The sequence below is a fragment of the Aspergillus flavus genome, chromosome 6, assembly GCF_009017415.1.
Source record: "Aspergillus flavus chromosome 6, complete sequence".
Lineage (NCBI taxonomy): Eukaryota > Fungi > Ascomycota > Eurotiomycetes > Eurotiales > Aspergillaceae > Aspergillus > Aspergillus flavus.
The window spans coordinates 412928-432746 of record NC_092410.1 but is presented as its reverse complement, the minus strand read 5'-3'; the positions used below and the strand labels follow the sequence as shown (position 1 = coordinate 432746).

The window sequence follows — 19819 nt, the reverse complement described above, 5'->3', positions numbered from 1 at the left end:
GACACAGGCGAGCGGTAGAACTAATATAGGCGATCCGGCACGACCATATCCAGGGAGGTATTTTTTGTGGTTCACAAGGTATTTAAAAGGAAGAAGTTGTGAAGCGATAGGATTTCGTGAATATATACACTAGGCGAGTCTAAAAGAACGTAGGAGGAGAATGAAGACGAAACAACAAAAGGAAATGAAACTAAATGACGGGCGGATGGGGGTGGTCTGAAACAGTGGAGATCTTGGTGGAGGAGGTATCCTGTCGGGAGTCCCCACGAGACTGGTGGTTGAAGAAGAAGAGGAAGAGGAAAAGAGAAAAGAGGGAGTTGAATGGATGGAATGGAAGTGAACGGATGGGGTTTCGGCAAATAATGGGGGAAATATGTACGACACTAACGCTAAACTGGGGCTAGCGTGCAGCTAAGGTTTAGTGCCACATGATTTCCCCGGGCGCTCGGAGATTCGGAGCCTGAAATCTGAGAAGTCTGTGACCGTTGACCCTTTGTTGTTCTCTCGCCCGATAAAGTGCATATGTCATGCAACGGCTGACGAATAGTATTCGTCACGGTTGTTGAACGATTTGCTCTCTATGACATTTATCTCAAGGATCTGTATAGAGGATTGGGGTTGAATCTCAAATTGATTTCTTAATTTTCGGCCGGACGCTTGAACTCATTCTCCAGCATCGGGGTTCATTCGGGGTCCTTCCGTCCGTCAATTTCAATCATGTGATGTGGTGGCGACCACGCTGGACCTTACCAAAAGGAGGATGGCCCCCTATAGCAGGGCTGGGCTTTCAATCGGACGTTGACCCCTTACCTACTCCGTACCGGTCGTAGTCCCTCACATGCGTGTAAAATACAAAGTACAGCGGATCCACGCGTATCAGGTCTAGGCCCCGTGCTTAGGACTAGTTCACTTTTGGGCATACTAGTACACTTACAATCCCAAGCGAAGAGACTCGGTATCAACTTGGAAACCATCCCCACATTCCACATCTGAACTTCCATATCCACATACATTGTATGAATTAAGTTTTCACGTCATGAGTCTCACCGAGATCCATTTGCGACCGGCAGTGTCACAAGACCTTCCATCCATCGCGGAAGTAGCCGCACAATCCATGCTCGACGATGAGCTGTTTGCCTTTCTCTGCCCTCGGCGTAGGGAGTTTTACTCCGACTATCGTCAGAGTTTCCTGCGACGACTGCGGGCGAAGTTGATATCGCCAGGGTGGGTTGTCATTGTTGCGGTAGGTAATTCTGGAACACGTTCTGTGGATGCAGACTCATGGCCTATCCTTGGCTATTGTGTTTGGGAGCGCATCGGAGACACAGCGGACGAGTCCACCAAACGGTGGAAGGAGACCTCGAATGATAGCTGGTGGACTCGTGAGTAGCCATATATTGACGCCCCTATCTAGACCGATTAAACCATAGAATGTATCTTTACTAAGAACTGCAGGCGTACAGGAACTTTTTGGGAATGTGAGCGAACATTTCGTGACTCGTCTGTACCCCGACCGAAGCGTAGATGCATCTCGCTTGGCTAGGTATAATGCTTTAACCGTCGAGTGTTTTCCGTACAACGACTTCCCAGAAATTTGGTTCCTGTCCACACTGGCAGTTCATCCGGCGTACCAGCGACAAGGGATCGGTCGCAGACTCATTGAATGGGGCCTCAAACAAGCCACGTGGGACGGAACCCCTGTTGGTCTTGAGGCTAGTGCCAAAGGAACCCATCTCTACCAATCCCTTGGGTTTCAGATAGTCAATGAAGTGCCATTGGTGGAGGGGGTCGCCCTGACAGCAATGCTGTGGCGACCGTCCTTTCGGGTGGCGCACCCTTGATGATAATGCATATCTACTATAATGTACAAACCTTTTTTTGTGGCCCTCTCTGGACTTTTATGGTGTGCATAGATGGCACATCTGCTTTTGCACTAGGAATGATAGAGCGGAATCCACCTTTTGTCGGTTTCCCTTATTCGGATAATATTTTTGGTTGTGATCGACACGTGAGTTGTGGTCAGGTTTGCCCTCTGAGGGGACCTTATGTGTCTTTGCTGGAGCCAAAATATCCTATCATTGACGGGCTGACGCAATAAACCCAATTGCTGGCGGGACCCTTAAGCGACAGGAGGCCACGGTTACATATTCACGAGCGCTGTAGGGGTTCGAGACTACATGGGAAACAAGGCTGAGACGCAAGAGCGCCAGAGAGGCTCGTGTCCATGATTCTACTAAACAGACCACCACAGTCGCGCCCAACTTATCGCAAGCATCATTTGTGCGGCTCCCAAAACTTGGAAACATCAGGTATCAAAAATGCAACTTTCGGAGATTTATCACCTGATAGACTCAAGCCAACATGTTGGACAACACGGCGCACCCATGAACAGCAGTTTCAGGCAATTGTGACGACTCCTCAGTGGACTTCTGACACAAGCATTATCTTAGGCAACGATGAAAGGATTGCGATAACATACTTGTGTCTTCCGTGAATGCGGTGCTCTCGGGACGGCTTGACGTGGTGTCAGGCTGGACGATCCTTGCGGTTAAATGTGCGGTGTGGTTTAATGGAGGCGACCGACAATCGTAAATTTGTCATTGGGCATGGCTGGGAATATGAAACATTGACTGAAGTCCCCATAAACCATCGTGGCCGTTAAGGAGAATCGTCCACACCAGTTTCCGTGGCGCGACGGGAGTGGATGCCAAGTGACGAATAACAACATTACATTTACATCGCCAGCTGGCGATGTATCACGCACCATCAGCAATGCACTTCCTCATTTTGTACCACTTTAAAAAGCCCTTATGTGATTGTTTCCCCGCATGGTACCCGACAGTTAAGTTTGACTTTCACTCTTAACGCTGCGATAGAGCGCCGATGCGACACGGGTCAGAAGTCCAATCGCACGAGCTGAATACATACTTAGGTACATTCAATGCACGAACTTTTTAACGTTATGTGAGATCTAATCAGACATAGGGCAGACCTGATTGTCAGACAACAGAGTCATTGTCCGCATACGATGTCTACTGATACCCCTCCCGACTCCCCCCAGTCATTCACAACGGCCCTCCCGCCGTCGTCGCTCATGGCCGTCCACAAGGACCGTTTTGAAGCGGAATTCGGCAGGGAGAAACGGAGCGACCGTGCTCATAGAGCCCATGTCTATGAGGACACCCAATGGATCGAGGATGATCTTGAAGACCGGATCCAACTCATAGGGAGCTCCCTAAACCGTGACATGAATCGCCTTAACCTGTTGCTCCAAAAGGATCGTAGTGACGCCAGGCAAATCAGTGATTGGCAGGCCCATATCGACCATCTGGAACGAGAATTGAAAGCTTCTAATGCAGAGCGAGATGCATTACGCATAGCTCTTGAAGAGTCGCAAAACCGTTCGACCCAAGAGAAGGATATCGCACGTCATCACGAAACGCTACAAAAACAGCTCAGTGAGATGCAAAATGAAGTCCAGACCCTAAACAAAAAAGCGGAGTCCCAGGCGGCAATGCTCACGAAGAAGGATAGCCTACTTCAGAAGCACACAAAAGCCTCGAATTTGAAGGTACAAAAGGAAAAGACTCAACTGGAAGAGGCCCTTGAGAAAGCTAAGCGGCGGGCCGCTGATGCACAGAAAAAGGCCCGAATTGCTGAGAGCGAACGTGACGAAGCGCAGAAAACTCTGGAGGAAACCAGGAACAAACTTGTTTCATCACGGTATAAACGTTCGATTGTTGAAGAACAACGCAAGGCACTGGAGAAACAAGTCAAGGAATTGAAAGATGAACTGTCGAAGAAGAAGGACAAGAAACGCCGGTACTTTTGGTAGAGATTGAACGAGGTATTGGCGGAATACTCCCTTGCCCATCAATCCGACATCCACGGGAAAGGCGTCGGAAACAAGAGGTCAAAAGAGAGAGAGAGAAAAAAAAAAAAAAAAAAAAAAAAAAAAAAAAAAAAAAGAGGCGGCCTTCGCCGTGATATGTCCTCTTCATGACAACACAACAAGTATCTCGGGTTTGATGACGGCCTTGTTTTATGTATATCCTATCTTCCATTTCTTTTGAAAATTGTTCACAATACACATCGCATATTGTACAATCGGATGTTGAACTAGTCTACGAATCGCAAGTACCAATTTGTACATTTTTGTTACCACTGCGCTATGCACATTACAGGCATCCCTTGGCGCTGTTTTATTAACAACTTAACCTTGAGGTATCCTCCCCCACACCCCTGATTGTGAACATGCCAGATTAACCTTGCAGCGATCGGTCGATCAATTTTACGCAACTAGGCAATCCCTTGCGGACGACCTGCAGAAGATCTGCAAGTCCGCCCTCACTTATAACAGGACTTGAGACAAGACTACAAGAGAAAAGGGTATATTTATTCATTCCATACATCAAACATACGCACAGACAATAACAACCAGTGTTAAAATGACCAAGGAGACCAGTATCTAATAGATATATCTGAAGTGAAGATTCTCCCGGTCCGTCCGGTCCTCAAAAGCGTGGTCAAGGTTGTCAGCCATGGCAGGGTTAACTCCAGCCTCCTGCAACATGCGGTCCTTCTTCTTATTCTGCGCCATGAGGTAAAAGCGAAGGAAAATCACGGCCAGGCACATGGCAGTGTAACATCCGAGATGGACACCGAAGGCAATGAAGTAGCGGGGCGCGTCGTTGGACAGGAAAACCTGCGGGCCTGATGACTCGAATGTTAGCTTTGCTAGGCCTTTATAGGGGGTCTTGGGTGCTTACCAATGGCGTTGCCGACAGCCCAGGAGACAAAGGTGGCTGCGACTACGGTCGACTTTTTGGTTGCTCCTGCAATGTTCCGGGAGACCATGGAGAGACAGAGACCCTGGGCGGACCAGAACGACAGAGTGATGTAGTAGCTGATGAGGAGACCGGCCTTTGTGGCCAAGTTCTTATTTTCGACTGTCATTAGGACGATAGTTCCAACATATGATCTGGTAGGTGTTAGTGATACTCTTTAAAAGGAAGGTGGACAAGGGAATGGGACATACGGGATCATAAAGCCCAGCATGACAAGCAAGTTCTGCTGAGTCTTCTTCACCAACCATGCGGACGACATCAGGACGATAATGATATAGAAACCCAGGACCATAGCTAACAACTGAGTTTGCAGCTCGGTGAAGTTGAAGCCAGTGATAATAATGTTGGCAAAGGAACCCAGACCACTAGTGGGAAGCGTAGTGAAAACCTGGATCGCGCAGTAACACCACATTTGCGGATCACAGAAGGCTTCCCACATCTGGTAGCTCCGGAACTTCTTGTTTTGCATACCCGTTTGGTTGGCACGAACACGCTCGACCATCAAATGCTTTTCTTCTTCGGTGAAGCACTTGGCCCGCATAGGTGAATCGGGCATCCACCAGAGGACGAACAAACCCCAGAGTACTGAAAGGCATCCGTATGAAATGAAAAGCGCTTGCCATGAGTGAATGGCTTTGTCTTTACCGATCAAACCGAAACAGTATGCTAGCAGACCCCCGACAATCTGCTGACCTCCGTTCATCATGTACCTAGACGAAGGTTAGATTCGAACCAGTCAACCTAGCCGCCTCCCTGGAGGAGCGAGGTCGATGATTTAGGGATTACCCACCAGTATGTGACGGTGTCAGCTTGTTCCTCTCTCTTATACCACATTCCCGAGAGGATCACAAATGAAGGCTGGCAGACAGCTTCGAAGATACCTAAGAAGGTACGCACTGTGACTAGACCGGCAAAGTTGTGGCAAGCCGCGTGGAGTGCCAGAGTGGCACCCCAAAGGCAGATATTAATGCCAAGGTATTTGGCGATGGGGACTCGCTGGAGGATCCAGTTCGTTGGATACTCCACTATCAGGACAGCAATGTAGATACAGGTCGTCAACCAGGAGTACTTCAAAGGGAAAGTGTGTCAGCATCAAGGTTTCCTGCCCACTTTCTCACTCATGGTTCAGAGATACATACCTCCTGACCGCGTAGGTGAGTATCCTCGCGAATACCCATAATGGATGCGAAGGACATTGTGCCTTTATCCAGGGCTTGTAAGAAATATGTTATGATCATGATCACCAGTACGCGACGATCAATCTTGCGCCGCAGTTGTCGACTGGTGGCTTCATCGATTTCTACCCGCCCGCGGTTTGCATAATCCTGGAGCTCATTGTCGACACGGGAATAGTCCACGGCATCTTTGTCATTGGGAGAAAGCACCCGCTCGACGTGAGAGATGTCTTTCTTCAGGTCGTTCATCTCAGGGTTGGGAGAGGTGGCCTGGTGGACCTGGGGTTCACCAGCGGATGGGGGTCTTGCGTCTGTCATGGTGGAATGTGCAAGGGGAAAATGAAAACGTGAGCCACCACCTGCAGTATCGGATGAAACCTCCTAGCAGGATGGAAAGCGAACAGTGTCAGGAAGGTCAGAGAATGCCAGGAGGGGTGCTGGGACCTTTTATCGCCAGCAGTCTCTCCACGGGGTACGTAGTAAACAGTTAATTATTATTATTATTCATTTTTAAATTAATGGCGACACTACAGGAAGAACACACGAGCGGTCTAACCCCAAGGTCAACGAGTCATGGCGTATCTTTCCCCAGTTCTGCATTTTGGCCACCCCGTGGGTCAACTTCGTCCGGGGAAAAGGTTTTGCGGAGAGGAATAACCCGAGCTGGAAGCGAAGAGATCGGGTAAGTGCCGTTGGTCCACTGCGAAGCTTGGGACTCATGCATTCTCTCGTCAAATAAGCGAGCAGAGCCAAGAAAACCGGCGCAATGAAGTACAATCTAGTACGCCTCCTCGGTTGGCGTTGACCCGAAGCTAAAAGCATCCCACGGACAAAGTGTTGAGAGTTTCTCCGCGTATCAACTTGTGGATCCCCTGCGGTGAGCGTTATTAGGGCGCTTGGTCCGTTCACTCTTACCCTGCTTTTCCTCTACCCCGATTCGCATTCCTTTGGGATTTTATTTTCTTAAAGTTTTGGCATATTCAAGTGTCTCTGTGCTTCACTATGTCGTCCAATACTTCCCCTCCGCAGGTGCGCGACACCGTCAACCGTCTCATTCATAACCTCGTCAACATCAAAGATGAGACCGGCCGATTCCTTATGCCGTTGGCAGACGGTCGCATTATCGATACCAAGTCCTGGCATGGCTGGGAATGGACCCACGGCATCGGGTTGTACGGTATCTGGAAATACTACGAACAGACCGGTGATCCTGAATTATTAAAAATTATTGAAGACTGGTTTGCCGCCCGGTTTGCCGAGGGCGGCACCACCAAGAATATCAACACTATGGCTGTGTTCCTCACACTGGCCTACGTCTATGAAAAGACCGGCAACATCACCTATCTCCCCTGGCTAGACGCCTGGGCCGAATGGGCCATGCACGACCTGCCTCGGACGCGCTACGGCGGTCTGCAGCACGCCACCTATCTCACAGACAACTACCAGCAGCTCTGGGATGACACCTTGATGATGACCGTCATGCCCCTCGCAAAGATCGGAAAGCTACTAAACCGCCCCGAGTACATCGCCGAAGCTAAGCGGCAATTCCTCCTCCACATCAAATACCTATTCGACACCAAGACCGGACTATTCTACCACGGATGGACCTTCGAAGACGGCGGCCACAACTTCGCGCAGGCGCGATGGGCCCGCGGTAACAGCTGGATCACCATCGTCATCCCAGAATTTATTGAGTTGCTCGAGCTTGAGCCCACAGACCCCATTCGGGTCCACCTCATCGACACGCTTGAAGCACAATGCGAGGCGCTCCAGCGTCTCCAGAACGAGTCTGGCTCCTGGCACACTCTCCTTGACCACCCAGACTCCTATGTCGAGTCATCTGCCACCGCCGGATTCGCATATGGTATCCTGAAGGCAGTGCGCAAGCGGTACATCTCCGCGGAATACAAGCCCGTCGCCGAAAAGGCGATCGCGGCTGTAGTAGGGCACGTGGATGGCGACGGCGAGTTGCAGAACACGAGTTTCGGGACGGGAATGGGTGATACCCTGCAGTTTTATAAGGATATCCCCCTCACGTCTATGCCGTATGGCCAGGCCATGGCTATTATGGCTCTCGGCGAGCATTTGCGCGGATTCCTGTGATGGGTTAGTAGTCTGATGATTGTTTGTACATAGATGTGCCATGATAGATATAGATTTTATGATTATGAGGTAGAATGAACCACTTCTGATCTGGTAATTACATGTTCTGGTTTATGTAAATGTCGTGATAGAGCGTCGGTCTAGTCGTCAATATGAACATTCTGATGCCTCAGAAGGCCTTTATGACAATAACTTATATATAGAGAGAGAAGCATAAATAAAACGATGGAAGAAAATATTACTACTTGATTTATGTTCCTTGTTATTTATCAATTAATTTCTTTTGGTCACAGCTCGTATCTGCTAAGGTGAATGATGCGCTGACTTGCCAGTCATAATGGTAGACAAGCAATGGCTAGCTTGGACTTAAGAAATACATACCGATGCTTATAAAACCATTAGTGATGAATCATAGTTTCAAGACTTTTGACTAATTCGCCAACGGAATTGATTGTTGAGTAATGAAGATCGTCCCTCACCCTACTCCTATATCCCCTTGTACACAGTAAAATTATATATTCAGTCCTCACGAGGACATTACTAGCAAGTTACCAGCGCGACTGAGCTCAGATTAATAAAATTACTTTTCGAAAGAAAAACGAACAAAAATATATTGCCAAGTCTGTCCAGTCTAATACACTTTATAGTCTAAGTTCATAACAAAAAAAAAAAAAAAAATGACATCTCAAGAAACACTAAAGAACCGAAACCTCCTCGCCTCCCTTCAACCAACAGACCTTATCACTGATACCCTCATCCTCAAAAGCCTGACGCAGCTCATCCCCAAACTGAGTAAAATGCCCCCAAGATTCATAGTGCATCGGAACAAGAACATCGGCCTTAAGGGCACGGAATAACCTAGCACCATCCTTGCCACCCATGGTAATCTGCATGAGTGGACCATTCGGATCCTCCTTGTTAGGAGCATGAGCATTCCCCAAGTTCATCACAGCAGCACAGACGTGATATTGATCCGCGATAGAGTCCAATTCTTCGATATAGACAGTATCACCCGTAAAGTAGATTGCGTTGGGGAGACCGTCATGGTGATGTCCAAAGTCTTCTCCGGTGATAATGAAGCCGGTGCATTCGTCTCCAGGGACGTGCTTGGTCGGGGTTGCAATTATCTTGAATTTCTTGCCGGCGATAATGCTGTCAATTTCTTCCCAGGGCTTCATGCCGTGCACGGCGGGACGAGGGGCGAGATTCTTAGCCCCGTCGACGGTGGTGAAGACGCGGCGTCCGTCTAGGAGTTGACGGCCCAGGTCGTCTAGGTTGTCGGGGTGATCTTCGTGGCTTAGAAGTACGGCGTCTATCACGGGGAGTTGGTTGAGGCGGAGGGCAGGGTCTTCTGTCACTTTCAGGACTGCAATGCCCAGGTCCCAGGTGGTACCGGCTGGAGAAAAGAAAGGGTCTGTCAGGAAGTTGACGCCGTTGATCTCGAGGATGGCTGTGGCTGTGCCGATGTGGGTGATGTTAAGAGTGGGAGCCATGGTGTCTATAGATCTGAGAAAGAAGTATGTATGAGGAAACAGAGGCTTGGTGAGTGACTTTTTGAATCTTTTGTAATGCACGATGATACTGGTTCTGGATTTGAATGAAGAATGTTGAGGAGCTACATGATCGGTGCCCGGTACTTATACCTCGAGTATGTAAATCAATTCAGTGACGGGATCCATTTGTAGGCCATTAGAAATCTAGATGACGTAAATCTTGACCTATCTCTAACACTATTTCAGCGGCATCCCTCCCATCGGCATCCCGACTTTCGGTATCCCTCCTCGCATCTCAGCTTCGGATCCAAATGCCGGACTGTCAGCCCGTACGTAGCCCACCAGGAGCGCCCCACACAAAGATGTAGGCCTTTGGCAACCAAACCCAGCTCCCATATTTCTAATAGATCAACTAAGCTGTTCATTAATGTTAGTTTTACGTTATCCAGGCGTGATGCGCCGGTCAATGCGAGATTACTAGCATCGGCATGACCACCTAGAGTTCTTGCCGAATCATACATGATAGCCCTACATACCGAGGCTACGAATATGACGCCCCTGTTACGACTTCGCCAGTAGGAGAAGCTACTCAGTCACATTCAAAACTTGTCTCGGATCTTAAGAATAAGTGGACATGGAATAGCATGTAAGGCTTGGGAAATAGTTAAGCTGTGACTAATAGCTTGATTGGTTCAAGCAGTATCTGCAGATAACCCAAAGAGATATATAAGTATAAGTTTAACATGGCTATTATAGCTTATTATATAGATCAATAAGGCTCAATCGTAGGTCGTAAGTATTCAATGCACTAAGCTGATATAGTCTCTAATCAGACACAGGAAACGAAAACAAAATGACTTGAAAGTCTAGATAACGTTCGGAAGAGTTAATACCGGTGAGATTTATGTCGCAGCCTGCATCCTCTCCATCGCCTGAATCATGGGACTTGCCTTACGAATCCTACGCCCGTAGAAGTAGAAAACAACCGGAATAGAGATACACACCGTCTCCACAAGGCCAAGCAAAGTACTGGCCCAATTTAGCCCCAGGGCACTATACATCGACGGCCCCGCAAGCGGCAGACAAGCGCCCATAATACTGCGGAAGAACATGTTCCCCGCCAGCGCAGAAGCAGTGTAGATACCGTACGAGCGGGCCATGTAGCTAGTGGCGTAAATGAAAATGCATGCATTGCCGGACCCAAACGGGACGCCGGACAGAATTGGCACGATCCAATGCACATTTGGTGTACAAGTCCAGGCGAACCACAGCTGCCCAACGGCGAGGAGGATTGCACCAAGAATAACAACGCTGGCAATAGCCTCTGGAGGTACCTCACCGGTTTCAGGGTCCTTGCGGTGGCTATTGATGGCCTTGCGGAAGATGGGTTCGCATGCGATGGTGATGAGGACACCGGATCCGATGCCGATGAAGGAAAGTCCGCCGATCCCAGGTGACCAGCCTCGTTCTGTCTGAAAGGCGATCGGGTAGGCCACGAAACACAGATAAAGAATGCCGTAGGCGATTGCGATATAGCTGTTCCAGAATATGCTATAAGGGGTAAACGTCGGATCAGGGTTATACAGACACAGAGCATTCAGGATAGGATGCTTACCAGATTGGCTCGGTCACAAGCATAATGAATGGCCGGCTGAGACCGATTTTAAGTCGTTTGGACAAATCATCTCCACCATCGTAGCGCGTCCACCACTTGGGATCTCCTGTTTCTTTCCGGATTTTCGCTGCGCGCTTTCGGAGGATCACCGGAGGGTATGTTTCCTTGATTAAACACATCAAAGCGAGAACTGCACCACCGATGATCAGAACAATCCAGTTCGTCCACCTCCAGCCCAGATACTGGAAAACGAAACCACCGATGATGGGACCATAGACGGGACCATTTGTAGGCCCAATCGACCAGATACTGAAAGCCAGAGCGCGATGTTGATCAGAGACAATATCGTTCACTGAGGCTGGAGAGTTGCCCATGATCGCACTGCCGAAGAGACCTCCGAAGAACCTGCTAATTAATATCGCTTCTATATTACGAGCCAAAGCGCTCGGAATGATTAACAAGAGAAAAATGGTCATGGAGACTAAGTAAACCGGTCGTCGACCGACAACTTCGCTCAGTGGGGCGGTGATAATAGTTCCCAACCCCATACCGAGAAGGTAGGTAAAGACACCGAGAAGACCGATAATTTTGGATATGTGAAATTCATCCTCCAGACCAGGGATTCCTGAAGTGTATAAAGTGCTGAAAAGACTGACAACTGTCGCCCCAAGACTCATCGTTACAATACTGACACTTTTGTACCATAACGGCCAGAGCCGAGGGTTTTCGGGATCCTCAGGTTCCCAGTAGACCTCATATCCCGAAGAGTTTTCCAAGCTAGGCAGCTTGGAGATGGCGGGTTCAAGCGCCTGAGCAGTGCAGCCTTCTGCATCTGCTGTATAGCTTCGAGTCAGCTCAGGCTCGTTGACGAATATGTCTGTTGCCTCGGAGTCACGAGAAAAACCCATAGTCGTAGGCCTCTTTCACCAAAACTGAGTAATGCAGTATTCAGAGGATAAAATCAGATACTATAGCCACAAACGAGACTAGGACCCGAAATTATGAAAATACAAATAGAAGAATCACTCATACCTGCTATATAGTTTGACGAAGCGGGATTGGCCGAGCGGGATGCCGGCTGACCCATGGGCTTAGTAAACCAGATAGAAAAGGTGATGAGGGCACTCAACTTCCATCCCACTCGGCATCCCTCTCAACCATATACTCAACATCTTCCGGATAACGCGAAAGATGCCACAACGTAGGTATGCTAGAATGCCGCCACGCTTAGATGGCAGTTCTGCTCAACCAGCTTTTCAATGCAAATACCCCGGATGTAGCATGACTTATCAACGGAAAGAACACTTGAACCGACACATGGCAAATCATGAGCAAGGGGAGCGCTTCTCCTGTCCACACTGCGATAGTACCCTGGCTAGAAAGCATGTCCCATGATAATCGTTACAGTGACCTAATGTAGCAACTAACTATTGCTTAGCGATCTATTACGCCGCCATATCCGGAAATATCATCCAGAGAGAGAGCCCCCACAATCTCGGGCGCGGCAGGCCTGCGGAGCTTGCCATGCTCGAAAGGAACGTTGTGACGGTGGATACCCATGTAATCGATGTCAGCGGCGAGGGATCACCTGTCCACAGCCTCAGGAGGTGGCTCATGGCAAAAACAGACCCCAAGAGACACAAACGAGCTTGAACCCGGATATAGTGAATTCGGTGCCTGGCGAATCCCGGTGGATTGCTCAGGACTTCATTGATATTTACTTTCAAAATTTTCATCCGACTTGGCCGTTCCTACATCGGGGGACATTTGAGCTTTCGAAAGAGCCGTGTATCCTTCTACAATCGATGTTAATGATTGGGCTGTGGATCAAAGGCGACCAAGCGGCACGGGACTCGGCGATGAATTTCCATCGTAAGTTGCTTTCTGCGATTGAAGCTCAACGGGTATGAACCGATCCCTGATAAGAAAACCTAACTTTCTGCTGACGTTCTCTGTCCCCCAGAGTCAATGGTATATATCGAACTCGACGCCACGTTCCAGCAATGACACGCCCTGGCCCATGGCGACCTACCAGAGTATCCTTCTGCAGCTTATATTCGCTGTACTTGTAGCCAAACAAGAGGCTCCTCTTGATTTGAACCTGCGCTTTCAACTGCCGAACACCAAATATCAACTCCTTACATCTCTCGTGGAAACCTGTCGCGAGCTTGGTTTGTTCTCCTATCCGAATATGCTTGCTAAGCACCACTCCTCGGCGCCGATAGCACTCGTATGGGTGAACGTGGAAGAAATCAAGCGTTTCGGATTGGCGCTATATAAGATCTGTCGACTCTGTACTCGGAGTGCCTTGGCCGGCACGACCGACAGCGATAGTAGTGACATGAGAAGTGAGCTTCTAACTCTGTCAGACCTGGACTTTTGCATGCCGGATAGTGACGAAATGTGGAACGCTCCATCGAGTATTGGAGCTGAATCAATTCGAAGTGCTATTTTCCACCAGGCATGTAGGGATAATCGAGATACCGACAACTGGATTTCCCAGACATCGGGGAAATTGTACGATTCTCGTGTCGGCCTTGACTGGATATAGCTCGCTACGTCAGTTAAGATCTAGCCCACAAGGGTGACTGAGGAGTAATAACCTGAATACCACGTATATTTTGTTGCGTATGTCTTCCTAAGAACCAATACGCTGTGGGATCGATAGTTGGTTAATCACGGGTGATCGATCAATTTCAGATACATGCGGCCACTCCTTTTATACAGTAAAGCTTCGGGCAAAGAAGTATGCTCCAATTGAAATATATATTCCATATACATACAATGTTAATAAGATGTTTAATACTGGTTTAGAAACATTCTAGTCGTGAGCATGGGTCCAAACCTCAATACCATCAGACGTGTCGATCTATCCTCAAAGAGTGCAATTCCTTATATGTATAATTCCTATAGTAGAGGGTATAAGTACTCGTATTTGTATATACAGTTATAAAGGGCCCAAGGAAGTGGTGCATGAGTGAGGAAGAAACAGAACATATCTAGGAATATAAACATCGGTTTTTTTAATCTTGTTAGTGAGTATACCCTAGAAGTGCTGTTTCTAAAATATTACTCAGACTTATTAAGATTTACTTGCAATCCCCATAACTTCAACCTTAACTTCAAAGTTACCAGCCTTCGGGGCTGGATGGCCAAGGTCCCGTCCAACCCGGATATTGTCGATGGTGGTACCCACAAGTTTCATATCAACGAGACGAACGATTCTCGCTAGTGTTAAGTAGAGTTCAGCATAAGCCAAGCTAAATACCGTTAGTCTAGAAATAAGAAAATGGGAGGTAAAAGAAACAAACGTACTTCATCCCTAGACATTGCCTGCTTCCCTTGGAGAATGCAACAAGAAATCTGCTCAGATACTGTCCTTTCTCAGCGGCTTTGATCCATCTCTCAGGGTTAAAAGATTCCGGTTCCGGGAAAACCTGGGGATTCATATGAACAAAGTAGGCTGACTGGCTCACTGGTGTCTGATACATGAAGAATGTTAGCAGTTGACTGACCTCGTTATAGCTTTTGTGCCGCCTACTTACCCCAGGTGGAATCACGTATTCACCGTACGCTAATGATTCGATAGGTGAAACGCGAGGAGAGCGAGCCACCAGCCCAAATGAGAGCCGCAGGGACTCGTTAACTACTCCAGTCTAGCAGTACCCAATTAGCAACGAGCAATATCAACATTGTAGAAAGCACAATCATACCAAATACGGCAATTGTTCCAGCTCAGCCCAGGTTGGTCGACTGGCCGGAGAAAGCATGACTTGCTTGAGCTCGTCGCGTAGCTTGCGTATCATCGTCTCATCACTGATCAAATGAAACATGGCGACGGTCAAGGCTCTTGCGGTAGTTTCAATTCCAGCACCGAAGAGAGCCGCACCCTCCTCTTCAAGTCGACGCAGCGTCTTCTCCTGTGGTGCGACATCGGCGGCAGCTATAGCATCAAAGACGTTTTTAGAGAGCACATTGGTGTCATGCGACAACCACTCCTTGTCAAGGGACTTCGCCGCCTCTCGACGAATCAGGTTCCTCACTCCAATAACATCGGCCATCTGAAGGCCCAACTTCTCCATGAGCCCGACCGGCACGCAGCGAAGAAGCTTGGGAATGATAGGGATAGACTTGTTGATATGACACATGGACATGACATAATTGACCGCATCGATCATCTGATTTTGAAAGACTTTCTGTTCCAGGTATCCTTGGCTAGCCCCGTAGCAGTACTCTGAGACGATATCTGCCGCAAGAGCTGCAAAGACACGCTGCAAGGGCAACACTGCATGACATTTAAAGGCGGAGTGGAAGCGTACAAGTAAGCGGTCTACCTTTTGGTCAATAATCAATTCGGCCTTCTTCAATGCTCGTCTCGAAAAGTAGCTGCTCAAGAGGCCACGGCGAACCCGATGGTGTTCATGACCAACTGTTGCAACCATTGGTAAAGGTGTCGTAAACACGCCAATGAATCTGGGATCTTTTTCTCGGATACGCGAGCTACCGGCATAGATTTGTTCGTAATAATAAGGATCATTAATATGGAGTTCACGCGGATTGATGCGTACGACTGGCCCTTTAGGGTTGTTAGCAAAACACAGACCCTGTACGCTGCTGGGTGGTTCTTGGCCTTTTACCATATTTCTGATGCAGTTGTTCAATCTTGAAGAGATAAGAACCGTTACAAATCACATCGTAGTAAAACTCGTACAGATGAGAAATAGCCGCTAGTTTAGGGCCTGGAAACTTGCGAAGCGGGTGGAACAACAGCCGGTAAATACTCTGGATACTAAAGCCTACTACAAGCAAAAGTAAACAAAGGCTCCCCGCGGAAATTGTAAATTCATCCATTGCTTTTCTTTGCCACGTTGAACGGGCTCTGAGGTGGCCAAACGTGAGAAACGGGAGGCTACCACAAACCTCAACCTTCAGCTGGGGGGTTTTCGAAGATATATGTGACCGTCAATATCTGGTTCGCCGGCATAGCACCCGCTCATTTTTACTCTACTCTATTAACGTGCCAATTGGAAGATGCCTAGCGAGAGAGAGAGGGAGAAACTAAAGCTGGAATGGGTTCTAAACACTGATATAGTAACTTTGTACAGTACGTAAAATACTAGTGCCACCAAGCAAACCTGGTGCTCCACAAGTAAAATACCGAGTTGAACTTTAACTGTTGGAAAATTCAATGATACGTCGTACGAAATAACAGAAAATTACTCACCGAATGAGATTTGGTAATATTTCAGCGGGAGGGACTATTTATCTGGAATCAAGTGTAGACAGTAGAAGGCTGTTGCTCCCACTCCTCACGATACCAACTTGGCTCTCGATTAGAATCCAACGACCATGTCTGACTTCACCACGATTGTGGGATTAAGCGTGGTCGCTATTCTCGCCTCCCTCTTGTTCACTCAACGCCCCAAACTGGATCCCCGCGAGCCACCTCTTGTTTCAAGCACAATCCCACTGGTTGGCCACCTGATCTCCTTCCTTATATATGGAATTGGGTACTTCGCCGCAGAAAGGTATTGAGCGGATTCCTATCAAAGAAGGAATGTAGGATGCTAATCATGATTTTAGTGGTAAACACTCTCTGCCAATTTTCACCATGAGTATTCTTAAGCAAAGAGTTTATATCATCGCATCTCCAGACTTACTCCATTCCGTGCGACAGAATCGTAGTACCATGTCATTCAACCCGCTCTTCACAGCTATGGCACAGCGGGCAGGGGGTATTCAAAAGCCTGGTCTGCAACTTCTCCGGGAGGAAGAACTGGGAGGCCAGGGACTTGCCAAGAAAACGGTGGAAGTGATGCGTCCTGCGCTCCTCGGCGATAAGCTAGACCATTTAAATGAGCAGATGATCCATGTCCTTAAACACATCGTCGATCAAGTGGCCTCGAGCCCTACCCTGTCATTTGATTTATATGAATGGTGCAGCGACACACTCACGGTTGCTAGTACGGATGCTATCTATGGCCCTTTGAATCCTTACAAATCCGAAGCTATCAGAAAGGCCTTCTGGTAATTATGCCTCCTTGGGTCTTCACTTTGACTTGCCTTATTGTCCAAAATAACGATGTATAGGGATTTTGAATCAAACCTAAGCCTGCTACTCGTTGACACCCTTCCCTGGCTTACATGTCGAAAAGCCTGGAAAGGTAGAGAACGGCTGGTACAGGCTTTTATTCAATTCTACCAAGCGGATGGCCATATTTCTGCGTCTTCTTTAGCTTATTCTCGATGGAAGGCTCAGCAAGAGGCCGGCGCAAGCCTGGAGGACATTGCAAGATTAGAAATACTTACGGGGATTGGAATCCTGTCCAATACGGTCCCATCCTGTTTTTGGCTGCTCTTTGACATACTATCTCGCCCTGAGCTATTAAGCGCCATACAAGATGAGATTCATCAGAATGCGCTCTCCATCGACTCGACAGGAACCCATACCCTGGATTTAGCAGATATCCGGGGAAAGTGCCCGACGCTTCTCTCGTCATTCCAGGAGACCCTTAGAACGCGATCTAATTCCGGTCAGGTCCGTGTGATATACCAAGATACACTATTAAATGATCGCTGGCTCTTGAAGGCAGGTTCAACCCTCCTGATTCCTGCGCCATCCATCAATAAGAATAACTCAACGTGGGGATCGGACGCCGGGGACTTTGACTCGCAGCGCTTTACCAAAATCGCTCACCAAACGCACAAGAAATCGAAAGCATCCGGGTTTTTATCCTTCGGTCTATCTCCACATATTTGCGCTGGGCGCCATTTTGCAACCGGAGAGATCTTGGCTCTCGTTGCGTTACTTCTTGTGCGATATGATATTCGTCCCATCCAGGGCTCTTGGACTGAACCTAAAACGAATGCGAAGGCAGTCGCTGCATCGCTTCCCCCGGCCGCTGAAAAGTTCATGGTGACTGCAGTCGAAAGACCGGAATATAAGGGGCTAGAATGGAGGACGACTGTGACTCCTGGGAAGGGGACGTATGGCCTGATAATTGGGTAATGATTGCGTATATTGCTCAACCAGTCATCATTATTATAGAGCAAAATCAGGGGGAGAATCAATGGAGGATCAACAGTGCTTTTCTATGCAGCCTTGATATCTATCTTCAACTGTCCAGCGGTTCGGAGAAGCATTTCCATTTTCTGTCACTCTAATATACACTCTGAAAATGGTAAATTACGTATGAAAAATACCACATCCACAAATTCGTGAAACTCTTTTGTTTTTAGTCGGTGAGGAAATGCGGAGGGGCTGACTGACCTCCATATTTAGGGTTAAACTTAAACGATATCTTCGGGCTAAGAGTGTGCCGTGTATCAAAGGGATGGGAGCTTCATCTCCACTATTTGCGTGGTGAGTTCCAGAAGATAAGCCGAGCTGAGCCATGCAAGCTGAACTTCGTCTTTCCTCCCTCGGCTTATTTGACGGCATAATGAAAACTTTGATTAGAGGGATTTGCTCCTGTTTCGAATCAGATGAAGCCCGAAAGAATAGTTCATTACTCGACCACTCGTAAAACAAAAACTCCACAATCGCAAAAGCCTTGACGATACTTGATCGACGGATAGCCCGTGCTATCGGGATCGCCTACGCGATCTACTACTAATGTGTACGTGGTCCTCCGGCGCCACACGGTCCTAGAACCTTTTCGATTTCCAAGGTACACAAACCGCCCTTTGACTATGCCTGCAGGATCTTTGGAGTTGCAGAAGTATCAGACTGCCATAGTCATACCATTTGCATCACTGGCAGCATGGTATTGGAAGGCATGCAGTAGTGTATTCTTCGTTCTTAGAGGTGTTGACAGGGCAGAGGTTTTGGCCCAACTTTTCAGCTGACTGCCGAATGGGACAGGTTACCTGTGGGATTCCTCACTAAGGTCATCGGCTAAACCTAGATAGGTAAAATACACATATAGCTACCCAACCGGCTGGGTTCGGGGTGGGTTGTGAAGATGTTTGACCCAACTCTCAGGTCAGCTGCAAAATCTACACTGAGATAGGGTGCGAAAAGATCGTGTCGATCTCTGGTGGAGCGGCTCGCGTAAAGTTCGTCAGTGGAACTATCAGAGTTCTTGTGCCAAGCGTGGCCCTATTATATTTTGTTTCCTCTGTACAGCTGGCCGTAAAAGGAAATGATATACATACAACCATCTCCACAGGAATCAGGGCGATGTTTTCACGCCATGGTTGATTACCTGTGCGTTTTTCACGACGATGTTAATCTAGCTGCACCTAATAAATACAATAGCATTTACACAAGGAGGATCACGTCCCGCCCTGATGATAACCCTATATCGAATACCGACATGAAGCCGCCGGTATTACCCGATTGAGTTGTTCTACTGACCAAATGGGACCGGCTTTGTGGATTCGATTGTTCAAAACGTGGTAGGCAATATTTCTCTCCTTTGTGAAGTTCTGATCGATCTCTCTTCTTCTCTGGTACATTGCATCTAGATAGCTCGCGGTCTAGGAGCATTTACTAAAATCAGAAATAATCATGAGACATCAGAATAGACATATGATCCATCATTATCTGAATATCTCCTTGGGCTCATACCTCGGCCGCCCCTG

The 19819-nt window shown here is 48.0% G+C and overlaps 9 protein-coding genes across 9 annotated transcripts; 5 read left to right on the top strand and 4 right to left on the bottom strand.

The window, feature by feature from the left end:
• Positions 1-1036: 1036 nt before the first annotated feature.
• Positions 1037-1841, top strand: F9C07_8007 (acyl-CoA N-acyltransferase; the record flags this gene model as incomplete). The annotated part of the gene is made up of 2 exons (XM_041294309.1): positions 1037-1382; positions 1456-1841. The coding sequence occupies 2 exons, from the start codon at positions 1037-1039 to the stop codon at positions 1839-1841; spliced, it is 732 nt and encodes a 243-aa protein (XP_041149630.1).
• A 1187-nt stretch (positions 1842-3028) lies between these two features.
• Positions 3029-3835, top strand: F9C07_8006 (uncharacterized protein; the record flags this gene model as incomplete). The annotated part of the gene is made up of 1 exon (XM_041286998.1): positions 3029-3835. One exon carries the CDS (start codon positions 3029-3031, stop codon positions 3833-3835), a length of 807 nt encoding a protein of 268 aa, XP_041149631.1.
• Positions 3836-4468: 633 nt separating this feature from the next.
• On the bottom strand, positions 4469-6340 carry F9C07_8005 (permease of the major facilitator superfamily; the record flags this gene model as incomplete). The annotated part of the gene is made up of 5 exons (XM_041294307.1): positions 4469-4713; positions 4770-4981; positions 5039-5557; positions 5638-5915; positions 5987-6340. The coding sequence occupies 5 exons, from the start codon at positions 6338-6340 to the stop codon at positions 4469-4471; spliced, it is 1608 nt and encodes a 535-aa protein (XP_041149632.1).
• A 684-nt stretch (positions 6341-7024) lies between these two features.
• On the top strand, positions 7025-8125 carry F9C07_8004 (family 88 putative glycosyl hydrolase; the record flags this gene model as incomplete). The annotated part of the gene is made up of 1 exon (XM_041286992.1): positions 7025-8125. One exon carries the CDS (start codon positions 7025-7027, stop codon positions 8123-8125), a length of 1101 nt encoding a protein of 366 aa, XP_041149633.1.
• A 626-nt stretch (positions 8126-8751) lies between these two features.
• Positions 8752-9909, bottom strand: F9C07_2285775 (putative Zn-dependent hydrolase of the beta-lactamase protein). Its single transcript, XM_041287001.2, has one exon. It carries the CDS (start codon positions 9616-9618, stop codon positions 8821-8823), a length of 798 nt encoding a protein of 265 aa, XP_041149634.1. The 5' UTR covers positions 9619-9909; the 3' UTR covers positions 8752-8820.
• Positions 9910-10520: 611 nt separating this feature from the next.
• On the bottom strand, positions 10521-12219 carry F9C07_2285774 (putative MFS multidrug transporter; the record flags this gene model as incomplete). Its single annotated transcript, XM_041294308.2, has 2 exons — positions 11234-12219; positions 10521-11169 (listed from the first exon to the last, which is right to left on the bottom strand). Exons 1-2 carry the CDS (start codon positions 12139-12141, stop codon positions 10521-10523), a joined length of 1557 nt encoding a protein of 518 aa, XP_041149635.1. The 5' UTR covers positions 12142-12219.
• Positions 12220-12258: 39 nt separating this feature from the next.
• F9C07_2285773 (putative C6 and C2H2 transcription factor) lies at positions 12259-14084 on the top strand. Its single transcript, XM_041294315.2, has 3 exons — positions 12259-12615; positions 12672-13137; positions 13197-14084. Exons 1-3 carry the CDS (start codon positions 12425-12427, stop codon positions 13782-13784), a joined length of 1245 nt encoding a protein of 414 aa, XP_041149636.2. The 5' UTR covers positions 12259-12424; the 3' UTR covers positions 13785-14084.
• A 105-nt stretch (positions 14085-14189) lies between these two features.
• On the bottom strand, positions 14190-16111 carry F9C07_2167265 (putative cytochrome P450). Its single transcript, XM_041287002.2, has 5 exons — positions 15871-16111; positions 14947-15809; positions 14779-14889; positions 14549-14715; positions 14190-14493 (listed from the first exon to the last, which is right to left on the bottom strand). Exons 1-5 carry the CDS (start codon positions 16082-16084, stop codon positions 14316-14318), a joined length of 1533 nt encoding a protein of 510 aa, XP_041149637.1. The 5' UTR covers positions 16085-16111; the 3' UTR covers positions 14190-14315.
• A 205-nt stretch (positions 16112-16316) lies between these two features.
• On the top strand, positions 16317-19278 carry F9C07_2285771 (cytochrome P450 monooxygenase). The gene is made up of 4 exons (XM_041294316.2): positions 16317-16400; positions 16458-16761; positions 16817-17260; positions 17324-19278. Exons 2-4 carry the CDS (start codon positions 16583-16585, stop codon positions 18240-18242), a joined length of 1542 nt encoding a protein of 513 aa, XP_041149638.1. The 5' UTR covers positions 16317-16400; positions 16458-16582; the 3' UTR covers positions 18243-19278.
• The last annotated feature ends 541 nt before the right edge of the window (positions 19279-19819 follow it).

What these genes read in the sequence shown, in the direction of transcription:
- F9C07_2285775 (XM_041287001.2), bottom strand. Translation starts at nt 9,618, where the DNA reads ATGGCTCCCACTCTTAACATCACCCACATCGGCACAGCCACAGCCATC.
- F9C07_2285773 (XM_041294315.2), top strand. Translation starts at nt 12,425, where the DNA reads ATGCCACAACGTAGGTATGCTAGAATGCCGCCACGCTTAGATGGCAGT. An exon ending in GATAGTACCCTGGCTAGAAA is followed by an intron (nt 12,616 to 12,671) that starts GCATGTCCCATG and finishes ACTATTGCTTAG; the next exon opens with CGATCTATTACGCCGCCATA. An exon ending in CTGCGATTGAAGCTCAACGG is followed by an intron (nt 13,138 to 13,196) that starts GTATGAACCGAT and finishes TCTGTCCCCCAG; the next exon opens with AGTCAATGGTATATATCGAA.
- F9C07_2167265 (XM_041287002.2), bottom strand. Translation starts at nt 16,084, where the DNA reads ATGGATGAATTTACAATTTCCGCGGGGAGCCTTTGTTTACTTTTGCTT. An exon ending in ACAACTGCATCAGAAATATG is followed by an intron (nt 15,810 to 15,870) that starts GTAAAAGGCCAA and finishes ACAACCCTAAAG; the next exon opens with GGCCAGTCGTACGCATCAAT. An exon ending in AATACGTGATTCCACCTGGG is followed by an intron (nt 14,716 to 14,778) that starts GTAAGTAGGCGG and finishes TTCATGTATCAG; the next exon opens with ACACCAGTGAGCCAGTCAGC.
- F9C07_2285771 (XM_041294316.2), top strand. Translation starts at nt 16,583, where the DNA reads ATGTCTGACTTCACCACGATTGTGGGATTAAGCGTGGTCGCTATTCTC. An exon ending in GGGTACTTCGCCGCAGAAAG is followed by an intron (nt 16,762 to 16,816) that starts GTATTGAGCGGA and finishes TCATGATTTTAG; the next exon opens with TGGTAAACACTCTCTGCCAA. An exon ending in GCTATCAGAAAGGCCTTCTG is followed by an intron (nt 17,261 to 17,323) that starts GTAATTATGCCT and finishes AACGATGTATAG; the next exon opens with GGATTTTGAATCAAACCTAA.